Here is a 12,367-nt window from a genome sequence, read left to right as displayed (position 1 = left end):
GCATCCTTGGAGGAATTCCTCAGCGATTCCTATGAGATTATGCCAGCTCAACCAGCAATACATGAGGGGGAGGAGGAGGAACAAAAATCAGTAGCACAATTTGGGCGTCACAGTGACACAGCTGTCGAGTTGCTGCCCTACAGCGCCAGAGACACGGTTTGAATCTGACTATGGGTGCTATCTGTACAGAGTTTAAACGTTGTACATATGTCCATAGGGGTTTTCTCCAGGTACTCTGGTTTCCACCCACTCTCCAAAGATGGGCTGGTTTGTAGGTTAATTGGCTTCTGTAAATTGCCCCCAGTGTTCAGTTCAGTTTAGTGCCTCGTGTACCGAGGTATAGTGAAAAGCTTTTGTCGGATTGAACTGGTGTAAGGGTGATGATTGGTCGGTGCAGACCTGGTGGGCTGAAAGGCCTGTTTCCATACTGTATCTGTAAACTGAAATAGTAGTGCGAGGATGAAGTAATAGTGGAAGAGCAGCACGCTGCTTCATTGTGCCTATCACAAAATGTGTTAAGGGGGCACATAGCAATAATTTCATAGATCAAACACCTCCCAGCTAACCTGGTAGAGCAGATAGCAAATTGTAAGGCAAAGAAATAATGTACAACGGTGAACAAAAATCTAAATTAGTTTGTTTAGTCATTGTTTTGCTTTCATACAACTTTGCTTTGAAGTTTCCAACCAAAATGCTGGAAAGATGGCCATGGCTTGGTACTTCAAGAGCCCACAGACTCTAGGCAGGGAGATCCTGATAGAATATAAAATGTAGAAAGGTGCAGCACTGGAACAAGTTCCATGGTCCACAATGTGAATCTAATAGCCCTGTCCCACGGTACGAGTTAATTCCAAGAGCTCTCCCGAGTTTTAAAAAAAATCAAACTCGTGGGAAGCACGGAGAATGAACGTAGCGGATACGTCGGAGCTCGGGGACGTATCTTAGCGGCTCATAACTCTAACGGCAGGTATTCGGGAAGACTCGCTTACGGCAGGTAAGCACGGGAAGACTCGTGAAGATTTTTCAACATGTTGAAAAATGTCCATGAGAGCCCCGAGTACCGACGAGTGGCCATTACCGTAAATCTCTGAGTTCGAATCAGGGCAAACTTGGGAGAGCTCTTGGAATGAACTCTAACAGTGGGACAGGGGTTTAAGCCTGTTAAATGCTACAATGATACCTGCCTCCAACACCCAACCATGGCAGCAAATTCCAGGCACCCACCACCTCTTATGCATTAAAAAAAATGTCCCTGCACATCTCCTTTAAACTTTGCCTCACTCACCATAAAACTATATCCTACTGTACTTTGACATTTCCACCCTGGAAAAAGTTCTGACTTTACCCTATGTTATCCCTCTCAAAATTGTACATACGTCTATTAGGTGTTCCCTCCGCTTCAGAGAAAACTATCTAATTTTGTCCAATTTTAGATCACTAACAAAAAAAATCCCCCCCCCCCCCTTTCTTTTTATAGGAGCAGAATTAGACAATTCTGCCCATCAAGTCTACTCCGCAATTCAGTCATGGCTGATTTATCTTTCCCTCTCAACACCATTTTCCTGCCTCCTCCCATAACCTCTGACACCCGTACTAATCAAGAATCCCCATTTTCCCTCCTATTCAGATGCACAGATCACTTTTTCTGCCCTCCCCCCCCCCCCCCCCCCCCTCCTTCTCACCATCCCATTCCATCTATATGGGGGCGTCGGACGATGGCAGCCTCGCCAACAGTCTGTCCGTCTTTTCGTCTTTTTTTTGTTATTTATAATGTGTTTTACAAGTTTATGTTAATGTTCTCTGGTTTGATTTATGCGGGCGGGGTGGTCAGGGGAAACTTCTATTCAGTCTCTTACCTTATCGGAGATGTGATTGTTTTCCGGATCGTATCTCTGGTCACTCTGCGGCCTAACATCATGGAGCTGGAGGCCTTCATTGGGACTGATTTTGAGCCCCAACGCGGAGATGTGGACTTACCATCAGAGCCGATCTCTTGCCTGGGATCGACGCTCCAACCGTGGCCTGCGGATTTCACGATCGAGGAGATCGCAGTCTCGGGTAGAGACTGATGTCAGGAAGCTCCAAAACGAAGCAAAAGATTACGACCAGCCCCGACTCGAGGTCCAATCGCCCGGCGCGGGGGAACTGAGACTCCCCCCCGATACAGGAGCTTGATCGCCCCGAATGTGGGAGGAAACTGAACCACCTGGGGAAAACCCACGTGGTCACAGGGAGAATGTACAAACTCCATACAGACAGCCCCTATAGTCAGGATAAGACCCTAGTTTCTGGGGGGGGGGGGAGATTGTGGGAGGGCGGTGTCCCCCCTTCCATTGGTACGGAGCTTTTGCATTTTTCAGCTTGAAATTGTGCAATCTGGTGCATACTGTAGTGAGTCTTTTAACCTACGCTTGAATGCAATATTTATGCTTTAATTTGGATTAGCTATGAATAAGGTTTGGTTAAATTACATTCCTAATTACATTCCACAGTAGAGCCGGGTTCTGATCAACAGGTGCAGCACATGAATGATCTTAGTATATTCATGTATGGAATTCAGATTATAATGTCCCATGTTGACCAACCTGGGTCTCACTGCACACCTGGTACTACTCCTGACCCTGGCTCCAGTTGTATACCTTCTCTCATTCTTAAACCCGAGTCCATCCTTATACCTGGCCCCCTATTCTACCCTGATCATAGCTGCTAACCTGCTTAGGTTCCCAGTGCTTAACACTCCCATTGTCCCAGCTTTGACTGCACACCTAGTACTATTCCAGACTTTGATTCTGGATGCACACATGGCCTTGCTCCTTTGAATCTTCAGATGTCCTGGTTCAAGCTAAAACTAAAGACAAATAATAACCACCTCACACATTCCCCTGCAAGTATCTCTGGCGCTCCTTTAAAATATGCCCCTTCTTTGAACAAGCTCTTAAACATTGCATCTGAATCAGTTTCCATCTGATTACACTCCTTGAGGATGTTCATCTACGTGTTCAATTAATAAAACAACGATATTGGGGACATTTCTATTCAACCTGTCAAAGGAATTTGGGGGGGGGGGGGGGGGGGGTTAGAAATAGTCAGTGAGGTAAACAAACATAATAGTTGAGTGGAAAATGACAATAGTGCTACCTTCCCAATATTTAACTGAAGGAAATAATGGGTTATCATGGCTGTATGTTGTGGCAGACAGCCTGACACCTTGCATGTCATTTTAATATTACATTTATCCCATCCCCCTGGAAATTCCGGATATGGACCAATAGCAGGTAGTGTAGCTGGGACATGTTGGCGGGTGTGGGCAAGTTGCGCTGAAGAGCCTGTTTACACGCTGTATCACTATGACTACATTATACCTCCACCATGCATGAATGCTTCAAAATCAAGTGGTCGAGTTTTAATGCCAAGTATTCAAGCATAGAAACATAGGAAATAGGTGCAGGAATAGGCCATTTGGCCCTTCGAGCCAGTACTGCCATTCAATATGATCATGGCTGTTCATCTAAAATCGGTACCTCTTTCCTGTTTTTTTCCCCATATCCCTTGATTTTGCTAGCCCCAAGAGCTAAATGTAACTCTCTCTTTAAAACATCCAATGAATTGACCTCCATTGCCTACTATGGCAGAGAATTCCACAGATTCACAACTCTCTACGTGAAGAAAGTTTGTCCTCATCTCAGTCCTAACTGGTCTACCCTTTATCTATAAACTGACCCCTGGTTCTGAACTCCCCCAACATCGGGAACATTATTCCTGCAGTTACAGTAAGTGAAAATCTAGCAGGCAAGCAGGATGCTTTCTCCAACCACCCCCATTTGAAGGCCACTATCTTCCACCATTTCTACCCAGTGCTTGGTGCTTGCTTCCAGCAGCCTCCAGGATGCACCGAGCTGCAGCCTGATCCATGCCGGTCACCTGGGCAAATTCGGCACAGACACTTTCACGGCAGCGGCGCAACGCTTCCGACGCCTCCGATGGCCCGTACTCTTGCAATGAACTCGCCAGCCCGGCAAACACTCACATCCCTGTCCGCATCTATCCCCCGCCGCTGCTTCTAGAAACATAGAAAATAGGTGCAGGAGTAGGCCATTCGGCCCTTCGAGCCTGCATCGCCATTCAATATGATCATGGCTGATCATCCAACTCGGTATCCTGTACCTGCCTTCTCTCAATACCCCCTGATCCCTTTAGCCACAAGGGTCACATCTAACTCCCTCTTACTTCCCTCTAACTAACTCTGCTTCCATCCCTCCTTCAGCTCTGGCTCTCCCAACACCTGCGGCCCAAGCAGTTGATAAGAATTTTGAAATTTTCGTTGATCACAGAATTTCTCACGACAGAGAAATTTGTGATCAGCGTGAGAGCGTGAGAATTTGGCGAAATGCGTGATTCTCACGCTCAATGCGTGAGAGTTGGCAGCCCTGCAATAGGTTCCTTTTGTTCATTGTTTAAAGGATACAGACATTATTAAAAAACTAAAACTACAAAATCTGCTGGTGAAAATAAACAAAAATCATGGAAGCAATCTGATGGTAGCATTTTGATGGAAGATTATTATTAAGCTGTCTATATTTTCTCTTTTATTGAATTAACGTGAATATATTGGAGTATTTTGTTCACTTCATCTAACTAAGTGAAGTGACTAAAAACTGAAAGTGAATCTAGTTTCCCGTTCTACTTTCTTTTGCTGTAAATGCATTCTCCATTTTATTTTGCCTTAGCTGAGAAACAGAATTTACTCTGTTTTGTTGGTGATCGGAGGCATGGTCTCCAAGCGTGAATGTGTCTGCTATTCTTGTGCAGTAATGCCTTCCCATTTTAGTTGAACTTGTATGTTTCTTGAAATGCATTGAACTTCTATATTTAGCATTTCATCCAAAGCTTTAACATTTTATCAATATTTTAAAAAAATGGCTCCAAAGAATTAGAGATAACACCAACTATTTCCATTGCAGGTTGACCTAATATCCTTTTAGATAAAGGCCAATGGGATTTCTGAATCATAATGCCTGATTAAGATTTCAGGCATAAATATTTAAAATTAGAAAGATAAACATGACAATACTGAAAAAGTCACACATGCATTTTTTGAATTTTTGGTTTATTTGATCTCAAGTGGAGATATATTTGATTTGTTGCTAGTTTAGAGTACATTTTAATTACATAACACATTATGTTAAGAGTTGTGTTTAGAAAGACATCACATTATTTTGAATTGCTTTTGGTGGTACTCATCATTTGGCATTTTTGATAATTGGAATGCAACTTCATGTCATGTGTTAAGATCAAAAATTTCAACATTGAGACATGTAATCAAATAAATATTCAATAAGGAGTTCATATTTCTAATGCGGCATGATAGATGCTTATAAAATCTTTAATGCTCTGTTGAGATGATAAATGGAAAGGCACTCAAACAGAATTGATGCAGATTGACAAATATTACCATGTTTACAGTAATTGCTCTCCCTTGTAAGTACTAAAGGCTTTGCTATTGGAATGTGGTAGTAAGAAACACAGTTAGTATGACAAAGATTGTAAATAATATATTTCTTGTGACAAAAAATTAAACCAATTTTATTATTTTAGAAAATGTAATCTGTGGAAGGAAAAGTTGGAAGGAAAGAAATATGACTGATCTGAAAAGAAAATACACTTATTTTGTATCTGAATTTCATTTGTATTTAACTTTGGTGCATTGATGTTCATTTAGCCTGCAAGTAAAGAACATATCATCTTTAGATTAAACTTGTAGGTTTATATTTCTACAGGAATTTTTCAGTATTTATAGCAAAAAAAAAATGTTAGAAGTCAAACCAAGAATGGTAACTGGAAATTAAAGGGAATTAACACGGCTGTACTGTTAGATACTGGATCAGATTATTCAAAAATAAATGTTAGCCTTTTTGTAATTGGTACATTCTATACTCAATTGAGATTATCGATCTGTATTTATCTAATGAGTAACATGCATTAATTATAGAATTCCTCAAATTTGTGAAAAACAGTCTTAAATTAGGTGTTTCTAAGGTTACATTATGTGCTATGATAACTGTGAATCCTTTAAACTTGCTGCTTTTAAATCAAATTGTGAGCATCAATTTCTGACAATTATCAAAAATTGTTTCTCAGCAATTGGTAACATAGCCTAGGAGGTCTGTTGTTAATTCCATAGTAAGAGGCACAGGGAATATGATTAACCTGCAGGTCAGCTCTTAATGTAATTATTAATGATTGATTCTGTTTATCCTTGAAATCGATATGAGAAGCGAAATGGCTTGGAAAGTATTAGGGGTTGATTTCCTTTCTCTCGCAGGAATGATTCTTAGACAAAGCTAAGGCTAACTGTATTGGGATAGGAAAATCATAGAATTTGAAGGCAGTTTTAAATAGACATTTACAGTATGCATCTTGTGTGATATTTCCCTTGTGAATGAATGTGACATAGATCAGTTAAAGATTATGATTTGGTATGGTAACATCTCCTGCCGCTAATAGTTAAGCCGTTATATGGAGTAGCCTGTGAATGTTGCAATGTAAAAACAATTCAGGCTATTTGAACTATATTTTACAAGTGTGCATGGGACCTTTGGGACCGTATATTGAAAAATGTAGTTGTATGGCAATGCCATAGGAACCCAATTAAAACAGATTGACTCAGTGGTTTCCAATTTTTCAATTTACAAAAATTTAATGTACAGTTTTTAATACAATTTCACACAAAGATATGGTTTACAATACCTTGAATCAGTAACATGATAAGTGTTTATTTGAAATTACAAGGCAAATGCCACAGTACATAGGCAAGAGCTTCTGACAGCTTAAAACAACTCGTTGCTGAAACGCTAATCCTGTCTTCTCACTTTACTGCTATTTTTTTATTTGTTAAGCAAACATCGTGCATCATTTTTATGATAAAGTCATTATCTGGAAGGAAAAGTAGCCCTTTGCTTTTGGTTTCATTCGTTACAAAAATAAAGCAATATTTGACTGAAAGGAATTTCCGGAGCAATAGTTTTTCTTGGCATATAAAAGTTGTTGGAAAGGTGATTAAAAAATCGTTACATTATATTGACAATATTAGTCCTAATGCAACAATTACAGACCATTCTTGTTTTGTTTACTTTAAGTGTATTTAGTACCATGTTTATTAAAGACTTTAACATTTTGCTTCAAAATCATTTTATAGAATTCTTTTAAAAATATATGAAATTGACTGATATTAAAAAGTGGGATTTTTTAGAATTGTGTAAATAATTATTTTATTGATTCTTTTGCATTCAATAGTATTAGACTAGGCTGAAGGTTGATTCCATTGCAATTGAGAAAAGGGCAATCCTTCCCCAGTGCTATAAGCCTTTGATGTTTGTCAGTATGTACGCAGGGTTTTTTTGGGTGTTCCCAATAAGCTTTTTCTGAAAATCAAAGTAGTAATCATCTGTTGCTTTCAGTACATTGCATACAATGGTTGCCCTCTGATACCCATGGATTCCTGTTTGCTGGTAATGTTCTCTTTTCTGTTCATGAAGTTCATACTTAAACATTAAGAGTCATAATGTCCAATTTGTGCAATCACATTCCAAATCACTATCATATGTGAAATAAATAGTAAAACTGACAGACTGGTTCTCAGGTGCTTATAAAGGTGCATACTGCATCTCTTATCTGTTACTAACAGCCTTCTGCATTCTACTTTTACAGAGGAGACTGCTTCACATGGTTAACATGGCAGCGAGACTTCATCAAAAAGTGAGTTCCAATGAAAATATCCTGACATACAAGTATGAATCAAAAAAGCAACAACATTACAAATGAGTTCACAAATATAGCAGTATTGTGCTTTTCCCCAGTGTCCAGCAGTCACTGTTTGGTATCTAGTTGACAAGATTGATGCTGCATTGTAAATCTCTGTAGCGCTGTCATGGCTGGTAACAGGCATCAGTGGACCTTTCCCCATCACAAATCTATCTTCTGTTGAATAGAGATTAATAAGATGAAGCACTATTCTTCCATATGTTGAGTTTTACTGCTTCTCGCCCATCCCCACCCCGTATAGAAAAAATATAAAACAACACAAATAATTAGAGTTCACAGTAGAATTACACCTTCTTCCATGATCAAGCAGAAATCAAGTCACTCAGGTACTGTACTTTTTAGATATTAGCTAGCCTAAGCTGCACTGGGATACCGATGAGCAAGAGAGAATGGTTTCTTTTCTGCTTATATATAGCAGCAGAGGAGAAATACCTTGATGCACTCATGTATCAAAATCATTTAAACAGAATCAGGTCACTGTCTTTTCCATTAATGCATAGAGAATGGAGAGTGAGCGAGACCACAGGATGAAATGGCATTTACTGAGTGAAATCAACATTATGAGGCCCTTGCATGAAGTTGTAGAGCCATTTGCACGCTTTATTTCTAAGGTGTGTTAATTCTTACTGCTTGAATCATTGAATCATCCATCATTCTATTTTAGCATTTGATGAATCTATTTTTCTTTTACTGGTATTTTAGCCCAACATCATTTTTTATTGTGACCTTTCCATGAGATAGTGTGCGAGATGTAAACACCTTGTAGATTATGAATTGTATGATATTAATGGGGAGGGGAGTAAATTGTTCCAATTGTTATAAATGCATATCAAGTGTAGTTTAAAGAGTATGGCTTAAAAATAATTACTACTATCCAAATCAACTAATGGGTTGTATTTAAAGTACAGGTCCTGTGGTGTAGATAGACAAGCTATTTTGTAAATTATATGAATGGGGGTTACATTGATGTGCAACTTTGAAATAAAATTATTTCAATGATTCTCAGCAAGTTGAATAAATAGAGATTTGTATTTGAATGGTGTCTCATGGTAGTTCTGAAGCTTGTTTTAATTTTGATGTGTTGATCCTGGATTATACTTATGCACAGCAAGCTCCCACTGACAATAATGTTGTTTTGATCAAATAATCTATCGTTTTGACATTATGACTAAGATGTTGAGGGTGAGTGGGCAGAAGCGTGGCAGATGCAGTATAATGTGGATAAACGCGAGGTTACCAAGGATGGCCGATCTGATAGTGTAGGGCTTTTCTGTACCATACTGGAGTATTGGTTTAGAGTGTAGGAAGGAACTGCAGATGCTGGTTTACACTGAAGATAGACACAAAATGCTGGAGTAACTCAGTGGGTCAGGCAGAATCTCTGGAGAAAAAGAACACGTGACGTTTTGGGAAGGGTCTCGACCTGAAACGTCACCTATTCCTTTTCTCCAGAGATGCTGCCTGACCCGCTGAGTTATTCCAGCGTTTTGTGTCTATTGGTTTAAAGTTTGTTCTGCTTGAGTCTTTGGGGTTGGCACTTAAGCAAGAGCCCAGTGTCTCAATGATATACAACCAATTGAACTATGTGTGAAATATAAAAATGGTAAACATTTTCACCCCATCGCTATTAAAATAAAAAAAATTATGTGTAGGGGTGATTCTACTGTTTCTATATGGTTTTTTTTAATCACAGTTCTAACATTGTTATTTCAATATTGTACACATTAGGCTATTATTTAGTTTTTTATGGCATGGATTTGCTAATTGTTAACTATTGGGTCAGGGCATTGTAATAGGATCGGATTTCTGTTATTCAAGCATTCCAAAACGACACTTACTCTGAGCAAACCATTTGTAGGCTTTTATTTAATCACATGTAGAACTCCTGCTCATACAACCGGCTGTCTGCAGGAGTTTTCCATTTTGCAGCATGGAAAATTGATGGTCTGGTGTGGGAAAAGGGCTGGACTAACCATTCATAATGGAACATTGGATGTTCAGAATCACATATATGAGAATGAAGGTGAATAATAAGAAGTCACTAACACTTTGCGTATCGTGAGGTTTGTGTAGAGAGTGCAGATTCCTGACTGTGAAGAGTGTGATAACTGAATATACACTCTGCCTTGATAATACAGTGGGTGGTAGGGTGAAAGTGCTTTGGCAAATGCTGCTGCTTATGTGGCCAGCTTGGGCATTTATCGGAAATCATTTCCCTAATTTTTTTGGGATCTCTGGCAGCATCTTTCGCTAATTTGTTTCCCTTTCTTACAGTAATACAGCAGCTTGAAATTGTAGAAGAATTAGAAATCTTAGTATAGGTTGCACTTCATAGGCTAATTACCTGACATCAGACACCATTGTTCCCTTCCAGGGTTATTCCAAGATGCAGAAAAAAGTGCTAGAGATATGCACCTGAATATTCCTTGCTTTATGTCCTCCAGTGTATGTGAAGATATCATTCACTAAGATGCTCTTCGTCTTTCAACATCAATCTTTATATTGGGCAGTCTCCTTCAGACAATCCTGGTATTTGAAATTAGCTTAAAATACAAATATGCTGTATGTATACTGCCTCCATGCTGCTTTTTTCTTTATGTGATTGGTTTCATATTTTGATGGAGTGGAACCTTATGATGCCCTTTTAGCTGTGGCATTGTGTCGAAAGCCCAGCTGACTTTTTGCTGCCATTGTTATTTCCTTTAGTATTTTATAAAATACAAATCTGCACCAAAATTTGGCAGCCATATTATGCTCCAGTGCAGCTGAATGTTAAACAAAATGAAAGATGAAATCCTGTTGAACAACGTACGATCTATTTGACACAAGGGCGGCACAGAGGCACAGCAGTAGAGCTGCTGCCTTATAGCGCCAGAACACAGGTTCAATCCCGATCACGGGCGCTTGTGTCTGTAAGGAGTTTGTACGTTCTCCCCATGACCGCGTGGGTTTTCTCCGAGATCTTCGGTTTCCTCCCACATTCCAAAGGTGCATAGGCTTGTAGGTTAATTGGCTTGGTAAAATTGTCAACATTTGTTCCTAGTGTGTGTAGGATAGTGTTGGCGTGCAGGGATCGCTGTTCTGCGTGGACTCGGTGGGCTGAAGGGCTTGTTTGTGCGCTGTATCTCTAAACGAAACATCAATGTACAACAATTGGCTAAATTGCGGGAGTTTGGAAGGAGTCAGAGACGCACAAGCTGAATGCCTCTTAACATTGCCCTCTGTACCAGGGAAGGTTCTGGTGCCATCTGAATACCCAGGCATTCATCCTTATTTGTCACTGTCGCTTTATATAAAAAACAATAAGTATGAGGCTATGAAATCCAGCAGCAGAACTGGAAGTAAATTTATAATTAAAAAAGCAGCAAACTATTGAGGTCCCTGTTCGATGGAAGTGCTTTGCAAACTGCGCAAAGGCTGGATAAGCTCAAGAATTTCAGTGACAGGCCTATTATGTATTTTGCATAATATTGAGGATCAAGATGAAATAGTTACACACTCAGTGTGTGTGAGAGAGCAAACGTGGCAATAAGCAGGTCAATAATTTCACATATAGCATGAAATAAATTGAGATTTTCTCAAATTTAATTGGGTTGTTTACCTCAAAATTGTACATTCCACATCTGGATGATCGAACTTTGGGACCCTTGCATGCCACAATGGTATATTAACTGTTCCACTTTAAAGCCTTGTTTCTAGATATATCATGATTAGTTGCACTTTTTCATTAGTGTCTATGTGCTTTCAGGAAATGCAGATTCTCAAAGCTGTGCTCACAGTATTATTATCAAGTAGCCACTTTTAAAGAAATAATAATGTCTGTTCTGCTGAAGCATCATGAGTTAATGAGAATCTCTTAATGGATTGCTTGAATTCCTTTCAGCTAGATTTACTGTGTCAAAACAGGTTTCTGTTTAAACTAGTCCTCAACTGCAGTACATTTACAATTATGAGCGAGTTCGGTATTCCGAAAAATGCAAGGAATCATGGGATTTGTCAAAGGTCACTCACGATAAACATTCAGTTTGCCAAGAAGTACTTAAAAGAGCAACCACAGTTCTGGAAAAAGGTCTTGTGGACAGATGAGATGAAGATTAACTTATATCGGAGTGATGGCAAAAGCAAAGTATGGAGGAGAGAAGGAACTGAGATCCAAAGAATACAACCTCATCTGTGAAACACGGTGGTGGGGGTGTTATGGCCTGGGCATGTATGGCTGCTGAAGGTACTGACTCACTTATCTTCATTGATGATACAACTGCTGATGGTAGTAGCATAATGAATTCTGAAGTGTATAGATACATCCTATCTGCTCAAGTTCAAACAAATGTCTCAAAACTCATTGGCCAGCAGTTCATTCTACAGCAAGACAATGATCCCAATCAGAGAGGGGGCGCCATCTTGGGGCACGGCTGCCTAGCTAGCAGCTGTCCGTTTTTTCCACTCTTTTCTTTAATTTTTAGTGAGTTTTGTATTTTTGTCTTAGGAGGTCTAGACTTTTTTATGTGGGGGGAGGGGGGGGGGGGGAGGGGGAAACTACTTTCTA

At 39.7% G+C, this 12,367-nt stretch overlaps 1 protein-coding gene across 2 annotated transcripts in view; it reads left to right on the top strand.

Moving 5' to 3' along the window:
- The window catches only part of mgmt (O-6-methylguanine-DNA methyltransferase), a 339,916-nt gene that overhangs the window by 40,605 nt on the left and 286,944 nt on the right, over nt 1–12,367 (top strand). For both annotated transcript variants that reach the window (XM_033033682.1, XM_033033683.1), the window contains exon 2: nt 7,708–7,755. In XM_033033682.1, the coding sequence (XP_032889573.1) occupies nt 7,723–7,755 (33 nt within the window). In that variant the 5' untranslated portion in view covers nt 7,708–7,722. The remainder of the gene's footprint in view (nt 1–7,707; nt 7,756–12,367) is intronic.

Source organism: Amblyraja radiata, chromosome 15 (assembly GCF_010909765.2).
Source record: "Amblyraja radiata isolate CabotCenter1 chromosome 15, sAmbRad1.1.pri, whole genome shotgun sequence".
Taxonomy (NCBI): domain Eukaryota; kingdom Metazoa; phylum Chordata; class Chondrichthyes; order Rajiformes; family Rajidae; genus Amblyraja; species Amblyraja radiata.
Note: the sequence above shows the minus strand (reverse complement) of the source record. Positions and strands in the feature narration are given on the sequence as shown.